At 47.9% G+C, this 15,912-nt stretch overlaps 6 protein-coding genes across 6 annotated transcripts; 3 read left to right on the forward strand and 3 right to left on the reverse strand.

The window, feature by feature from the left end:
- Nucleotides 1-1,991: 1,991 nt before the first annotated feature.
- On the forward strand, nucleotides 1,992-2,420 carry FSST1_001105 (uncharacterized protein; the record flags this gene model as incomplete). Its single annotated transcript, XM_083225029.1, has 2 exons — nucleotides 1,992-2,221; nucleotides 2,291-2,420. The coding sequence occupies 2 exons, from the start codon at nucleotides 1,992-1,994 to the stop codon at nucleotides 2,418-2,420; spliced, it is 360 nt and encodes a 119-aa protein (XP_083091287.1).
- Nucleotides 2,421-2,556: 136 nt separating this feature from the next.
- FSST1_001106 (DASH complex subunit Dam1-domain-containing protein) lies at nucleotides 2,557-3,282 on the reverse strand (the record flags this gene model as incomplete). Its single annotated transcript, XM_083225040.1, has 3 exons — nucleotides 2,557-2,758; nucleotides 2,811-2,908; nucleotides 2,968-3,282. The coding sequence occupies 3 exons, from the start codon at nucleotides 3,280-3,282 to the stop codon at nucleotides 2,557-2,559; spliced, it is 615 nt and encodes a 204-aa protein (XP_083091288.1).
- A 1,265-nt stretch (nucleotides 3,283-4,547) lies between these two features.
- On the forward strand, nucleotides 4,548-6,438 carry FSST1_001107 (CRAL-TRIO domain-containing protein; the record flags this gene model as incomplete). The annotated part of the gene is made up of 3 exons (XM_083225051.1): nucleotides 4,548-5,711; nucleotides 5,765-5,906; nucleotides 5,957-6,438. The coding sequence occupies 3 exons, from the start codon at nucleotides 4,548-4,550 to the stop codon at nucleotides 6,436-6,438; spliced, it is 1,788 nt and encodes a 595-aa protein (XP_083091289.1).
- Nucleotides 6,439-6,593: 155 nt separating this feature from the next.
- Nucleotides 6,594-7,327, reverse strand: FSST1_001108 (adenosine 5'-monophosphoramidase; the record flags this gene model as incomplete). The annotated part of the gene is made up of 6 exons (XM_083225062.1): nucleotides 6,594-6,701; nucleotides 6,752-6,766; nucleotides 6,820-6,912; nucleotides 6,966-7,034; nucleotides 7,081-7,163; nucleotides 7,294-7,327. 6 exons carry the CDS (start codon nucleotides 7,325-7,327, stop codon nucleotides 6,594-6,596), a joined length of 402 nt encoding a protein of 133 aa, XP_083091290.1.
- An 849-nt stretch (nucleotides 7,328-8,176) lies between these two features.
- FSST1_001109 (Ran GTPase-binding protein MOG1) lies at nucleotides 8,177-8,877 on the forward strand (the record flags this gene model as incomplete). The annotated part of the gene is made up of 3 exons (XM_083225073.1): nucleotides 8,177-8,253; nucleotides 8,316-8,531; nucleotides 8,583-8,877. 3 exons carry the CDS (start codon nucleotides 8,177-8,179, stop codon nucleotides 8,875-8,877), a joined length of 588 nt encoding a protein of 195 aa, XP_083091291.1.
- A 583-nt stretch (nucleotides 8,878-9,460) lies between these two features.
- Nucleotides 9,461-11,590, reverse strand: FSST1_001110 (SprT-like family-domain-containing protein; the record flags this gene model as incomplete). The annotated part of the gene is made up of 1 exon (XM_083225084.1): nucleotides 9,461-11,590. The coding sequence occupies one exon, from the start codon at nucleotides 11,588-11,590 to the stop codon at nucleotides 9,461-9,463; it is 2,130 nt and encodes a 709-aa protein (XP_083091292.1).
- Nucleotides 11,591-15,912: the final 4,322 nt, after the last annotated feature.

The following is a 15,912-nucleotide window of genomic DNA, read 5'->3' on the forward strand; positions in this document are numbered from 1 at the left end:
GTAGCCAGTGAGCGAGGATAAAAACACCCATTCCAACTTCAATCAAGATCGATAATTGGTTAGCCAAAGCCCCTGGTTGATGTGGTTTACTGGGGAAAACCCCCCAGCAACGCTGGTTGCGTCAGAACTAATGGTTCTTGAACTAGCGCACATCGCCCAAGATTTGACCCGGATACCGACCGGAGGTGGACGGTCCTCCTCGGCTGGGTTCGACGTTACGAGCGATATCCGCTGCTCGGTACTGGGCTCGGCGACCAACAGTCGAAAGTAATATCAGATACTTAATGCAATGAACAAATGAAGAAGTAATAATGAATTTTGCGAGGAGTTGTGCAAGGAGATGCCTATAATTCTCCTGGGCAGATTATTAGCAAAATTCGGCCGTGGGCCTAGAAAGTCCACAGATGAAGCATGGGGTAACGGCTCCGGCCCTGAATTGAAAATAGCAATACTTCGTTGTGAGGGGCCAAACATTACTATGGAATTAACGCGGTTCAAGACTTGAATTTCCCTTTGACCCTACACAACCTATTTCTATAACCTGGTTTGAGAGCCCATCCGCATCTGAGTTGTCCACGATGCTAGGTCATCTCTTGGCTACACGTTTACTCGGATTGAGCCCTCGGCTGGTCTGCATTGAACTTCACTTTGCCAAGTAAGTATTCCCGGGCATTACGGACATCGCAGCACCACCCGTTACGGCGTGGGCCCCGGCGATGAACAATTTCCCGCATCACGATTCCTAAAGGGCCTAGTCTTTCTTCAAAACCCTGGCACGCTCATTTATTGACAAGTGATGCAGTCTGCTTGGGCAAAATATTGACTCGCTTTGTAGGGTTTCACCACGGCGGAGCCTCGGATCAGCGGCTTTACCTTCGGTCGCCGCTCCATGTCTTCGCACATGCGAAACCCGAGGTCTTGGTACTCGGTCACCGAGAAATGTAGTCAAAAGCTGTCTTCATCTGCGGACGCAAAGAAATTGGGGTAACCCTTAAAATGGATCAAGATGAAGTTCTCACGAAATCACACACCCCCAGGTCCCTGTACGTATCTCCCGACTGTGTTTCTGCCAGATATCATGCCGCAGACCGCCCAGCTCATATGTGTTGTCCAATAACAGACAAGACGATTACCTATATTGTCGGTTCTTGGGGTCACTGCCGTTCTCTATTGCCCGCTCTCAGCCGCGCGCAACACTGGTTTGCAACCCTGTCCCGTCGTGGGACCTGCAAGGTGGGCAGGTTCTAACCACTGACACTCATGTGGCTCCAAAGCTTACCTTGAGTATACGCTTTAGATGGTAGCAGGAGCACCCATTCGACCTTACAAACCTTCTCGGGAATAGTTTTGAACTTGATATCTACTAATTACCGATGGAAATCCTGGAGCCGTAGCCCCAGACCAAACCCGCTCACTGGCTGCCATTTGTTTCCATCCAAGCCCGTTCAATTGCCTGATAATTTGACATGTACGGATAGCTACCTATACCTAACACCCAGAATTTCACATTGTTAACCAAGCATCCCCCAACAAACTCATTGTATCACATATTATGAACACAGCGCTACCCAAGACCGTGTTGTTAAGCATGGTGGACATCAAGTAAGACCGTTAGAAATTCGGAACGGACAAAGGGCATGGTCCACCAGCCTATGAACCTAGCTTAAAGGAGCCATACAGACACCGTGGTCCATGAGCTTCAATTCAGGAGATTGTTGTTCTTCCTCTAAAGTTTTATATAGGTACCTTCTCATCATGATGCAGAGGTACCTGACCTTGGTTGGATACTGCGGCTAGCATCATGACCACATATAGCCACAGCCACTTACCAAATGTGGCTGGCATTTCATAGCCCCGCATACATCTTATCAGTTGATCTCCACCAAAACTTTTTTCGAAAATCAGCAACCTCTACTACCTACTCAGCTAAGTGTTGAACTCGAAGAAACAAAGAAACCACACCAGACAGCATATACTCGTACGCAGCAAATATGGGTGTCACAAATAAGCGAACAATCACCAAGACCCGACGCAAGACTCGAGATGTCGACCAAGTCAAGGCCGATATGCTGTCACCCAAGCACCTTAAGCAATTCATGGAGACCAAGGCTGCCGAGGATCTTCCTGGTCTTGGACGCCACTATTGCGTTGAGTGTTCCAAGTGGTTTGACACGGATTCTACTCTAGTTTCGCATCAAAAGGGAAAACCTCACAAGCGAAGGTACGCTGCTCTCTGATAACAACGAGTATGCACTACAAATCTTTTGTACATGAATTAACTCTTCTGCAGACTCAAGCAGATCGCCGAAGGACCTTACACTCAAGAGGAGGCCGAGGCTGCTGTCGGCTTGCGAACAGACAACGGCAACCAAAAGCGCACCTTTGCTGATGGAGACGATGACATTGCCATGGATGCTTGAACGTATACGATCTCGATTTCTTCTATAGAGAATTGAAAAGGCGATGGTTGCTTTGGAGGCGTATCGGAGCTAGGCTTGGTTTTCACGGCATCACAAATGGCGTTTCGGTTTATTTATGTTGATTACCATACCATATTCATCTCACACCTCGACCGCGCGCCCTAGCAAGCCCAGTAGGCCGGCTTCGCCCGACTCCCCGTGTTGATCTACCTCGCGCAGTTGTTCCTCGGCCTGGAGCTGCAGGTAGACGTGATTGTCGTTTTGGAGGCTCTGGTGTGGTGAACTTGGATGACTTGGTAGTCGTTGGTGGATTCTCGACAAATGATCCATCCGTGGTCCTGCCACCAGTTAGAACTTGATGTGATGAAAATTCTTTCCGGGTGTTCTTACATGAATGTCATCTCTGCATCGGCCTCGGATTTCGATGGGGTTGCGGCTGGTTGCTCTTGCCGGGTTCTATCTCGGCGGAAGGATTCAGGAACCGGCCCCTAGGTATCAATTGTATCAGCTTCTGTAAAAGTACAACGAATAGACTATGCAGACACACCTCAGGGAAATCGACACAGAAAGCATTCATATTTAATCCATAAAGAAAGCTTGCGAAAGACTCGCTGAATCTCGCCAGACTCTCGTGCATGAGCTGAAAGTGCATCATATTCGCTTCGAGATCAGCCATGGCGTCAGAAAGCTCGGCAAAGGCGGGTTCGAATGTGTTCAACGGAAATGGCGCATCATGATCTCGTCCCCCACGCGCAGAGTCGCGAAAAGAAGATCGTGATGAGGGTCGAAGAGGGGTTGTAGGTCTGGATATTCGAGAACGAGAATTAGACCGCTTTGCGGCGTCCTTAGGTGTAGTTGACATCTTGAGGTGTTGTCCTAAGCTCTTCCAAATGGTCGATTCAATCTGCTCGAATCGATCCGTGTATTCTCAAAGATAAGAGCGTTGACGCAATTTCGCAGTTTTCAGGTCGCGGCCTTGAAGTTGAATTGTCGGAAAGTCAATAAACGTGTTTCCTGTGGCGTCCCCGTAAATCGTCTTGAACTGTGGCTGCTGTTGGATGTGGCTTTCCCACGACAGCGGACAGCTACCACGTAAGGAGATAGGTGGTCCTTGATAGTGTGTATCATAGGGATATTTCATCACACCGTTTGTTATTGTTGAAAATATATTCCCCTGAATGATGGTTTCGCAATTTCTCTATTCGGTGTATTCCCTTAAAAATATTCCGAGTGAATTCGCAAACACGATATTCTGATCTTCCGCCCTTGGCTTAGATTGATTGATTGACCTGTCGCGTGAGCAGTAACCTGGATATAAAAGCTTGTTACTAACGTAGTCAAGAACCACACATGAAGCTGACGGCAGGATGTCAGGATTAAATATTCATACAAGAGTCATAGAACCTCTGAACAGCAGCGCTCTATAACAGACACATCCTCTAAATGTAGTATATTGTATCACCTCAGTCGAATAGTACAACCTACCTACCTACGTTACCTATCAGCTCTAGATATAGGGTAACAACTTACATCTACCACACCATTCATCCTGCGAGGATGAGGAGGAAATCCTTGGGCTACGATACTTACAGAATCATGCAATGACAATAAATCAATAGAGTCTGTAGATACACGGTTTGTTTAGCATCTAACCCATCACAATTTTGATTGTGATAGGCCTCCAGCCTTTTGTTCCCGAGTACTCCGGACACTAGCAATTGCCCTACGTCAGTTGATACGTGACCCGTCCACTCTTACTGGAACCGCGGGGGGCCGATGTCTCTCAATCCCGCACGCGCCCTCAAAAATATATTGGCTGGCCTTTCACTACTAACCTACATACTTATTTACACTCTCACCTCTTTATCTCGTATTCTGTCTCAAACAATTGCCTGTACATAGTATATGCGCTTTGATCTCCTCGACGCCACCCAAAGGATTTGCTGTCCTCCTTCGTCCCTGCAAAGTCGCGAGTATTGGTGGAGCTCAGTACGACGCCAGGAAGGGGTGTCCCGCATTCTAAAATCCCCATAAACGACGACATCCAACGACTTAATTTTTGCGGCGCATGTTTACGCGCGTGCAATTGGATTCTGTCGTATCTTCCCCCAACCCATTCCTTCACCTATGAGGGCTCAATTGGGACGAACCTTATGCTCGTATAGCCCGTTTATCCATTCATCCCAATCACTGGCACGCCATATTCAGTTGCGGTCATCTGTCTTTTCTTCCGGCTTACTGAAGCTTTCCCTCACCAAGTCACGAGCAACCCCTGCCTTGACTAGGAGTATTGTAACTGCGAGATATCTTACAAGCCCAAGAATACAGCCAACTAGCCTCAAGACTCTCGAACATCCAGCTGTCGTCGCCAAAAGGCCCTACACAACCTCCACAGGCACCACTGACTTCAATCCTAGTGGCAACCCCCCGCTTCAAGCTAACTCACTTCATTCTGCTGTTATAGCTGCAGCAATCATTGCAGCAGTCGTCATTGTATCAGCTTGGCCTGCGGGGAGCTCCGACAATCCGCCACCACCTGGAGATATCGAAGAAGAGATCGCAATTATGTCTTTTCAAGTGCCTCCTGGACGTCCGGGAAACCTGACCCCTGAACAAGAGGACAAGCTTCGTAAACTATGGGTCGCTGTCTTTCAGCTTACTGGCGTTGCCGACGAGGGGAGTTCTGGCGCCGAGATTCTGTCGCCCAAGGAAGAGACAAATCCGGCCGATGCTGATCAGAAGAAGAAGCGAGGATTTGGCATGTTCAAGAAGGGTAAATCTGGTACTTCGACACCAACTGAGAATGCCGATGAGGATAAGTATAACGAAACAAAGCAGTTCCATGAGACACTTGCCAAGGAGACACCCGAGACTATTCGCCACACTATATGGAGTATGGTCAAACATGATCACCCTGATGCCCTGGTTCTACGCTTTCTCCGCGCACGAAAATGGGACGTTGAGAAGGCCCTTGTCATGTTGGTCGCGACTATGAACTGGAGACACAACGACATGAAAGTTGATGGCGATATCATGAAGAACGGCGATGCTTTTGCGGTTGAGGATGAGAAGACCGACTCCACGACCAAGCAAGTTAGTGCCGACATGATGAAGCAACTTCGCATGGGCAAGAGTTTCTTACATGGCACCGACAAGCAAGGTCGGCCTATCTGCGTCGTTCGCGTTCGCCTTCATAAGGCTGGTCAAGAGTGTGAAGAGAGTTTGGAGAAGTACACTGTTTACATCATTGAGACAGCCCGTATGACACTCGAGCCTCCTGTAGACACCGCTGTAAGTCGCTTCCGACAAATCCCGAATTGCAAGTTTCTAATGCGCAAATGCAGTGTATCGTGTTCGACATGACGGGCTTCTCAATGGCCAACATGGATTATACTCCTGTTAAGTTCATGATCAAGTGTTTCGAGGCCAACTATCCAGAGTCTCTCGGCGCCGTTCTGGTACACAAGGCTCCTTGGTTATTCCAAGGTAATGTGGCGAGGATTGTTCAGATGTTCATAGGCTAACAAGATAACTAGGCATTTGGAAGGTCATTCGTGGCTGGCTCGATCCTGTTGTGGCGGCCAAGGTGCACTTCACCAACAACCGATCCGAGCTTGAAGACTTCATTGCACCGAACCACTTGATTAAGGAACTTGAGGGCGACGAGAATTGGGAGTACAAGTACGTGGAGCCCAGCCCTGGCGAGAACGATAAGATGAAGGACACGCAAACGCGGGACAGCCTCCTTGTCGAGCGTGAAAAGTTGGTCAAGAAGTTTGAACAAGCGACTCAGGAATGGATTCGTCACCCCGAAGGCGAACAAGGCAAGCAGATCAAGTCTGAGCGCGAGAAGATTGCCAAAGCACTAAAAGAGGACTACTGGCATCTTGACCCGTACATCCGAGCGCGAACGCTGTATGACAGACAGGGAGCGATCCAGAGCGGTGGCAAAACCGACTGGTACTCACTCAAGCCCCCAACTGCTGCGGCTAGTACTTCTGCCGATGACTTAGATTAGACGAACGAAGCGCAAAAAGAACGTGGATTGTAGACAGTCATATTGAAATCGTGGGCGTAGGGCGGTACCTGTCACGTTGACAATAATACTAGACGGGCTTCTTAAGAACAAAGACTTGCACTGGATACCGGCCACCACAGTTTTGATACAACCATTTAAATCTTTGACTTGATCTCTTCGCAGTAGGCCTTGAGCTGTTCCATATCGGCAGGGCTAGTGGGCCAGGTAACACCGAGGCCTTCCTCTTTGTTGGGCTTGGGAATCTGCACTTGTTAGCTATAGCTCTGTCGGGGCGTAGAACCGGAGGTCTGACCATGTGGAAATGGACCTATTTTCATGTTAGGTTCAACATAGTTGAGAGACGGAGCGAAGCGGGCTTACATGATCAACTTCTTGGTGGGCAATGCGGCCGTTGTTCTGAAGGATGTTGTAGTCGGTGGCACCAGTCGCGTTGACGATTTTCTTGAGAACAGGCTACGTGCATGGTCAACGCCTGATCATCAAGCATGATGGGTTCTTAAACTTACCAGAACCTCAGTGAGGTCTTCATCAGGGATATCGGCAAGCTTTGCTCCGTGGTACTTGGGGATGACAAGCTATATCCGGTCAGCTAGCTCGTGGCACTGGTAGCTTCAAACATACGGCGTGGCCTTTGCTGAGAGGTCCAATGTCAAGGAAGGCGAGAGTCTTGCTGCTCTCGAAGAGCTTGAAGCTAGGGATATCACCTATTCGAATAGAAAGTCAGCTATCTTCATGACACAACGAAGACAACAACTGCTGATAAATGAACACCCTCAACATACTCTCCCCCGCTCGCTTTCACACCATCGTCCTGCCAAACTCTCTAGCTCTTACCCTTGATGATTTTACAGAAAATACAGTTGGACATCTTGCAGTGCGTTCAGATTCTGAGTCTCTGATAAGAAGTAAAAATGCAGAAGTACAAGAGAGATATCGCGATACCAAGATGAGTTCAATCAGATGTAGCTCTGGAGCTGTTGAGGGGCTGTTATGTTGTGATTGGTCATGCTGGCAGATGAAAAGGGTATATAATATAAAATTACACTACATTCTGTCGGAGTGGGACCTCCCATCGAACTCACCTCTTGCCTTTTACCAGATGTGACCGTGGGATTGGCCCAACAGACTCCATTCATCAAATCTTTGGAAACCATTCATCTAGAAATTCTAGGTTCGAATTTTTGATATTTCATTTTTGGATAAATCCTAGAGCATCCTTGCATGTCACCCAATAATCTTTTTGGATTTTTGGATTTTTTTAAGCTTAACAAAGGTCTTTCTACGGTTCTGAAAGCTGGTATTCTCTGTAGCTTCACTGGGAAGGAAGTGAAGCTTCTGGGTCTTGGTTTTTACGTCATTCCTCTCGCAGCGGGGTCACCTCAGCCCCTCCAAACACAAGCTAAACGGGTTGCTGTAAGGCAAGGCATAATAATACATTAGTAGATACGGGCCCATGATCTATGTGCCTGGTATTGCTGGTCACCCACTTTCAGGCGCCCATTTTCCTCCTTCCTTCCTGGTGACACTCATTGCCAAGATTTGCTGGTTTAATACGTGCGAGCCACGGTTTGCATCAAAGTTGATCCTGCTTACGAACCCAACAAGTCACTTTACTATTGACACCTGATTCAAAACCCAGCTGCCCACACATTTCAAGATCACCCATCCCCACCAAGTTTGCGACAAACCCTCCGACAACCGTTCTCGCTTTATCGAAATGCCCGAATTCGTCAGTACACCTCTCTACGGCGGTGCAATCACTTGCGATCTACCCGCCAAGTTCGCTGATGTCAGGTTCGTAGTGAATCTTCTTTGCGCCTAGAGCTTGTTCTTGTGCTGATTCTCTGCATTTGCAGCAAGTTGCGACAAGTGCCCGATAACCAGGAAGTTTGGATCGACCAAGATGGTTTCACCAGCATCATATTTGATATTACCGAGCGTGTCGGAGGCTCTGGCTCAGGCCCCGAGGTTGACGGCCGTGCTATGACGACCCATCTCGAAGATATGGTTGGATCAGACATTGATACCGTCAAGATCTGGAACACTGCCGAGACCGAGTTTACCAGATTAAAGTACGCCCATTGGATTACTCAGAAGAAAGAAAGATAACTGACTTTGTCCAGTGGCACACCCGCCTACACGCTCATTTCCACCCAGACCCCTCACGTTAGCAAGTCCCGCGACACCACCTCTGCGCCCGACTTCACTGCTATCATCTTGACACTATTACGACTAGAGAAGGAGAAGACGGACATTCTTATCACCATTAACGTGCCGCACATTAAGGGAGAATACGACGAGTCGGAAGTTGACCTTGAGCTGGGACGCCAGGGTAAGCTAATTGGTGATGCCGTCGAGTACTCAGCCAAAATTTGGGAGACTTTCAAGATCAAGGACTGGGGCCTCTTTGGTGCCTAAATGCGAGGGAATGTGACCAAGTGAGTGCGCATTCTTGTTGAGGCAGTATATAAAGCCAGAGAAACTAGGATATTCTGGGATGACTACCACGATTGATGATATTTCTGGATTGACAAGTGAACGAATACAACGATTGTATAGATAATGGAGAAGCCACGATATTATGACTCGCACATGATCGCGACTTTAACTACTAAGGTATTATTTCTCATTCTACCTGCGTTGGCGTCCTGGGCTGTTTTAGTTCCAACATGGGATTATTAAACTAAATTTATCCAACTTTACCTGACTATCGTCTTCTAGGTCAAAGACGATGAAGACATATACTCCCCTAAAAATAAAACATTTGTTACCATACATACATTGGTTACTTGTCATGATACAGGGTAGCCCATAGCGGAAAGAACGTTCGTTTTGGGAAGAAGATTTGATCAGGAAGTATATAGCAAGACAAAAACCAGTTATGCCATAAAGAGCGAGATGCTATGCTACTGTAAGTCGCAGAGAATTTGTTGATAGCCGCATGTGCCGTTATATCATGTATAATGCTGTGCGTATGGGTATTAATCTAACATGCGCTTATCTATGCTTCACCCTCAATCGTCAGATCAACCAGCGTTTCAGCAATGCTTTCAACTCCCGATTTGCTGGGAGCTTGGCCTCCAGATTTACCTTCCTGCTTCGCCCATTTCTCCGCAATAAGCTTCATCACAACCTTTTGCGGGCAACCAGGGTTTTCCCCTCTAACAACAGCCATCTGCTCCTTGACGAACGCCTGATATCGGCTCGGGACTTTCCCTGCTGCCGCTCCTCTGGGAGTCGGTCTCGTCTGTTTCAGCAACCCTTTGCAGCTGCCGCATCGGTGTCGTTTCGGGTCAATGCTTTTTGAGTGCCTTTTGAACTCAGTTGCGCACTCGTCACATTCCCACACGTACTTGAAGTCGATATCATAGCTGTGCTTCGTTGTCACCTCGATACCACGGTCACCAAATACGGCCGAACACTTTGCCGCCCAAATTTTGAACTCACGACCGTGAGGATTTGTTGTAATACCACTGACCATGAAGTTGGCAAGATGGCAGAATTCGTGGGCCATCACATTGAGAAGACGGTGCTCATCATCAATGACCTTTTCAGCGAGCTCAATCGAGGCGTGATGCTTATACGTCACAGATATTTGCTCGCCGTCAGCCTTCCGTGTGGTTCGAGTAGTCTCGCGCCGCCAGCCTGCTCGGCCAGCTGTGGTGTTGAGTGTCTTCGTCCACACAAGCTTTACACCACCCGTGGACTCAGCAAGCTCGGCAATTCTACCTTGAGTGATCTTACTGTCCAGCTCGAGCAAAAAACTCTCAGCCAGCGCGTGTTTCCTAGCGGTGAAGGATTTCTTAGTCTCTTTTTTGGGGTCCTTCTTAGGGCTCGCCTTCTTAGGGCTCTTTGTGGCAGGAGGGAGCAGAAGCTTGCGTGGCGAGTGCTGGTCATTCCAATCATTGACCAAATCTTGGTTCCAAAAATCGTCTGTACTTGGATGATGAGGTGTCCTAGGTATGACGATCTTTTTGCTTGGAGAGACAAGACCATTGGGGTTGGCAGCTCTTGGGGGGGTACTAGGAGGGGTGGTGAACTGGTCCTTGCTGGACACTTTGCTATCTTCATCTGAAAAATCTTCGAGTTCAAGTCGTAGTTTGGAAAGGGTGTCTGCAAGATCTGATGCTGTGCTGGTGCCCGAAGTGCCTAGTTGATTACTTTGGCTGGTCTTCCGAGATGAAAAAACCTCCCCACCTGATATGGGCTTCTTGGTGACGCCGCGTATTTTGCTGTTGCTAGCATCTGCAACACCACGAGGTGCTTTTGGCAACAGACTCGGAACGTTCTTAATCGATAACACACGATCACTTGTACCGGTAACTCTTGGTGGTGGATTGTCGGGCTGCCTTGTCCCCTTTCTCGTTGGAACTTCAGGAGAATCGTTCAGCCAGTGAAGTTCAGAGGCACTATCGGAAGCCTCATCCGCGGTTTGATAGACGCTCGATTCCTCGACATCTTTCTCTTCATGATCTTCTTCTGTGTCGGCTTCACTGTCGATCTCCCGTGCGAATGCTAGGGCTTTGGACTTGGTATTCAAGTTAAATTTTGAGGTTTGGGTTTTGACGCTTATATTGGGTACTGTCACTGTACTTGTCCTGGTGCTTTGAAGTCGCCGTACTCTTGTCAACACTGTCTCGGTCTCAGAACCAGAGCTTTTTTCGCTATCGCCATCACTGTCATCACTGTCGTCAGAATCTTCTATAATCCTTCTGTTTCTCCCCCTGCTAGGCTGCTGGCGAAACTGTGGCGTGACGTTGTCTTCTTCTGAGCCAGAGCCAGAGCTAGAGCTCACATTCTTCCTAGAACCAGAAGAAAAGCTGCCAGTCGGGGTTGTTTGTCGAGACAGCTTCTCAGAAGTTGTTTTACTTCTTCGTCCCCTCGCGTTCTCTTTCTCGCTCGACATCCATTTTTGGAAAAGAGGATTAGCTGTTGGTTGCTTGGATTCCCCCAGACGTCGCACACGTCTAGCTTCGGAATTGGTAGTGCCCTTGGAAGTACGGGCTGTGGTGGTTGGACCTGTTGGCTTGATCACCTTCTTCGTTGCTCTGGTGCTCGATTTCTGAAGCAGTATCTTGAGGTCGGGAAGGTCATCATCACTGGAGGAATGAGCTTCAGCCAGTCTCGCCATTGTAAGTTTGCAGGAGTCGTGAGACACAATGCTTGAATTATGACAAATGATGGACGTATGTGTATTTCTTGAAATTGTCAAAGGCACGCGGACGTATCGATATGCACTTCCAGTTAAAAGATAAAGGTGTAGGCATGCGGTGACCTGGAAACAAAAGTGTCGATGGCATAAAAGGGCCTAGCTTGGATACCGGCGGATATTGGCAGATAATGTTTTCTATGTATTGTTCTGCGAAGTCATGGAACAAAGTAAAGACACGCCGTTGGCAGAGCAACATAAACTTGGAATGTGGTGTGGTGCCTATAGCCATCACACGTGACTATATCGAACTTCAGGAGTCAGGTGAGGTATAGGTTCACGACAGAAACTCTACAGATATAAAAGATTGTGACAATGTTCTTTACAGTGACGATTTTCTACCAAGGTTACGGAAAGGCACTGCTGATTCCCATTTGAGGTATTGCTGTTCGAACCAACTAAAAGTACTCTGTAACAGTGCTGACATCGGGGATGACAGAATCCGGGCTGGAAGACGGGAAATACAAAAGTAGGTGCTAGGTATTGGCATGGTTATTTTTGGTGCTCGCTTGTATGGGGTTACCTTGGCGGACAGGTTTATTTCTCCTAAAAACAGGAATAGGGTAAGAATTTGAATCTCACCCTAAACAGAGTTGTAACGGCTTGGCCATTACATGTATATAACACGCACAGTATGCATTTGCTGCATTTCGATTACGGGGAACTGCCGATATCATTTTAACTACTCGGACGAATGATGCGATTTTTATCATTGAGCATTATCTTCGTAGCTTAGTACTGTGGATTTTGTTCCTAAAAGAAGGCAGCAAGGTAAAATAAGCCCGAGCCAAAGACAACATCGAAAGCCTAAAATAATCCAAGTGACTCCATATTCAGGTCAAGGGTGAGAAGTAGGACTTGACATGATAAAAAAGGAGGTGGCCAACTGACTAGTCAGGCTAGTCTAGCTGACTGCTCCTCAGGTTATCTATCAGAAAAATTGACCGCTGGAAGTATAATAGACGAAATTACAGATAGCAGATCAGCTTATGCTGTTTCGGCTATAGTTTTTAGACTACTTATTTTTATACCTTAAGACTTAGGTGGCCATTTATTCTGCTACCCACTAGCTGCTATCCATGATTTACAATCAGTTCCCCCGGTTAGTCCGTTAATGATCGAGCTGTAGTCTGAGCGATCATCCATCGGCTGTTGACAGATCTTCATTGCCAGCGACTGATTTATTCGGTATGTATAATACTACAGCTGTGATTCCTCCACAGCTGGGATCGGCATGTTTATTGTTTGATGCTGCAAGCAAATCACAATATGGCGTTGATATCGAATAGAACCACTCTCGCAAGACTTTGCCCTGTTAGCCAGTCGATTTTGACACCAGCCGCTGCCAATTGACGGGTGGCGTTTTACCAGCTTATCCGATAACAAGAATATGGAATCCCTCAACCCGCTTCCCAATCATTTCTCAACTTCAAAGCAGTCGTGCAAGAAGAGTGTCTTTCTAGCTTGGCACACTACGGAGCCGCTGAGCCATATTTAGGATAGAAGATTGAGCTAAATTATAAAGTCAATGTTTTAGTACTCTGTACCACCTATGGAAATGGAGAGATGAAAAAATTGAAGAGGAACCACAACTTTGGATGGGTAACGTTGGGAGGATCGATGATCCTGTCTGAAACGAACAGGGATAACCTTGTTGGAAAACCAATGTTTGGAGCACTGCAATACACAGGCCGCGTACAGCGTCGTCATCGATTTAATTATGGATGCTGGCGCATGCTACTGTTGTCAATGATGGACCAGGACGTGGCTGCGCCTTTTCCGCTCTCTTCGTATGTGTAAATATTTGCACAGCATGTGCTGCACTAATTGGTCTTGTTGCTGTCGGCTGCTCCTTTTTACGGAAGCTCCTGATGATGTTTATCTCATGAAGGATTTAGTCTCCCAATACGAGAATGTAAGATGCATGATCTGTTCCTGCATAATTGGGTACTGCTCTCCCACTATATTTCGTCTAGCTTGCTTGGTAGATGGCACCTTCTCCTCCGATTCAGAATCGAGATTACATTTAGATATCAGGGCTGAAACAATTACAGTCAAGTATAACATGTTGGTGACAGTAAGCAGGGAAAGATAGACTCCACGAGTCTACCAATACCATAGGTGTCGGATGTTAGTTGCCAAGTTGTGATACAACGTAAAAGATAAGGGCAGGACTAGGTTTCTTGACCGACCGTCCATATGTATGCCACATCAAAGTCACTAGGGGAGCATGCATGCATTTCGAGGACAAGGTTACGCAGCAGCTTAATTATTACTATGTACTCCACGCTTCACGACCTGACGAACCAGCTGAAGCTTCTCGAAGTCCTCGCTAACAGCTGTCTACGGCTATGGCCGCAGCCGTGGGCGGGAGCCAGCAGCTTGCAGGGCCACAGACACGTGTAGACAGGCTGATATTGAGCCTGTAACCAACCTCAAACCTGAAAGTCATGGAAGCTTTCAGAGACACATCGGAAATACGTTGCTCAATCCGATTTTTTTTACCTTGGATATCGTATTTAAATCAGTGACATGACTGGACAAAGCTCAGCCACAATTAAGCTTGCTTTCGCAATGACCACTGCAACCTCTATCTAATGCCACTGTAACGCAGCGAAACTTTCACCATGCTACACCTGGATAACTGAACTGCCTATGTTTGTCCTATTCGCATCATCCACCGTCGTTCTGGGCTGTAGAAGAGATTGTCTGTTGTGATATCGGATGCGCCGTTCAGGGGCGTCGCCCCCCTCCAGTGGAACCTTCGTCGAGCAGCCCGATTCGCACCAGTATCCGGCCCGTGAGAAGAATCACTCCGTGCCAATAGCGATGGACGCGTGGCTGACTGTGAGAAGGGTACTTGGAGACTACAAGATTGTCCAAGGCTCCGCCTCATAAATCTATGTCGCTGAGGCGCCGCGTGGAGACTGCCTGCCCCCCCTCGCCTGGCAGCCGGGGTGGATCATGTTAGCATAGGTAGTTGACAATACCAGCTGAGGAACTGACTTTTGAGTACCTAGCAAGTACTGACAGGGCTGTTGAATGACAGCAGTATTTCTATCCGAGCAATCCGTGGTAATGTACTCGTCTTACTGCAGGAGAACCTAATCTGGCCAGCCACTTTCAGAGACAAGAACCCAACCACCCGCCTGCGACACCCAATTAGAAGCTGTATCCCCTGCCGGTCCTTGTCGACGCCCCTGGCTCGCGCTGGGAGTCGCGGGCGTGGGTTAACATTTTTTCCTCATTTCCATAGGGGCGATGGGCCTCTTGGGGCCAGAAATGGGATGGGATGGATGGGGCCAGCAGGAGCAAAGCAAGGAACGAAAGGAGGCGGACCTGGAAACGGCCCGGACAACCCACTGGTTGGAACAACGCATCACGATGAGAAATGCTTATGTATTGTTGGTGTGAGATAGATGGACGGTTGTATCGTTTCTTTGATAAACCGAATTGAGTTTCAGCGGCTTGGCCGCTGCGAGTTTCGGGCTTAGCGGCTATCACGACTTGTAAATCCAGAAGCTCCAGCAACGGCTGGAGGCTACCTTAGTAGGTAATGACCTCTGCTCGGGTGCGTCGCATAAAAACCAGTACTAAGTGTTCAATAGAAATATCAGATCAGCCTTGGTGAACATATAACTTAGAGAGCACTAATAATTTCGTCAGGCCCTTTTCTAGACCCTATTATTTTTGCGACCCGCCTGCTGTACTAAGGTGCTAATGTGCTGAAGTCTCCCTTCTCTGGTTATGTGTACTTGTTTTTGGGTTTGAATTCATGCATCGCTCCCTCCCTTTCATTTTCCAGTCCCACGTCTGGTCTACATACTACGTGTTTGCGTGGCTCAATCAAAACACAAACAAGCCATCTTTTTGACTCTTTTCTCAACATTCCCCCATTAACTTTTCCATCGCTTCTGTTGCCTGTTTCTTTTACGCACAAGCACGAGGGAACTTTCGATAAAGAACATCCATTGGAAACGTCTCTCGGTTGATCCCACCCCAAGTGGACACCCCCCCTTGGTATCTTACAGCCACACCTAAAACTGTAGCTCTCACACCCCTGACCTTCGCCCTGGATAACCCGGCGCCGAGACAAGTAGCGTTTCTCTCCCTGCCCGTGCGGGTTGGAACTCAAACCACCAAAAACCAACCCTCGTCTTTCCCCTTTGCTACTCTTTGCATTACGCATTGCCGACACTCGTTTTACGGCTTCGCCAAATCGCTTTGTCTCGCCCTTTTCTCTG

This window comes from Fusarium sambucinum, chromosome IV, assembly GCF_050947815.1.
Source record: "Fusarium sambucinum isolate potato_lamoka chromosome IV, whole genome shotgun sequence".
Classification (NCBI taxonomy): Eukaryota; Fungi; Ascomycota; class Sordariomycetes; order Hypocreales; family Nectriaceae; genus Fusarium; species Fusarium sambucinum.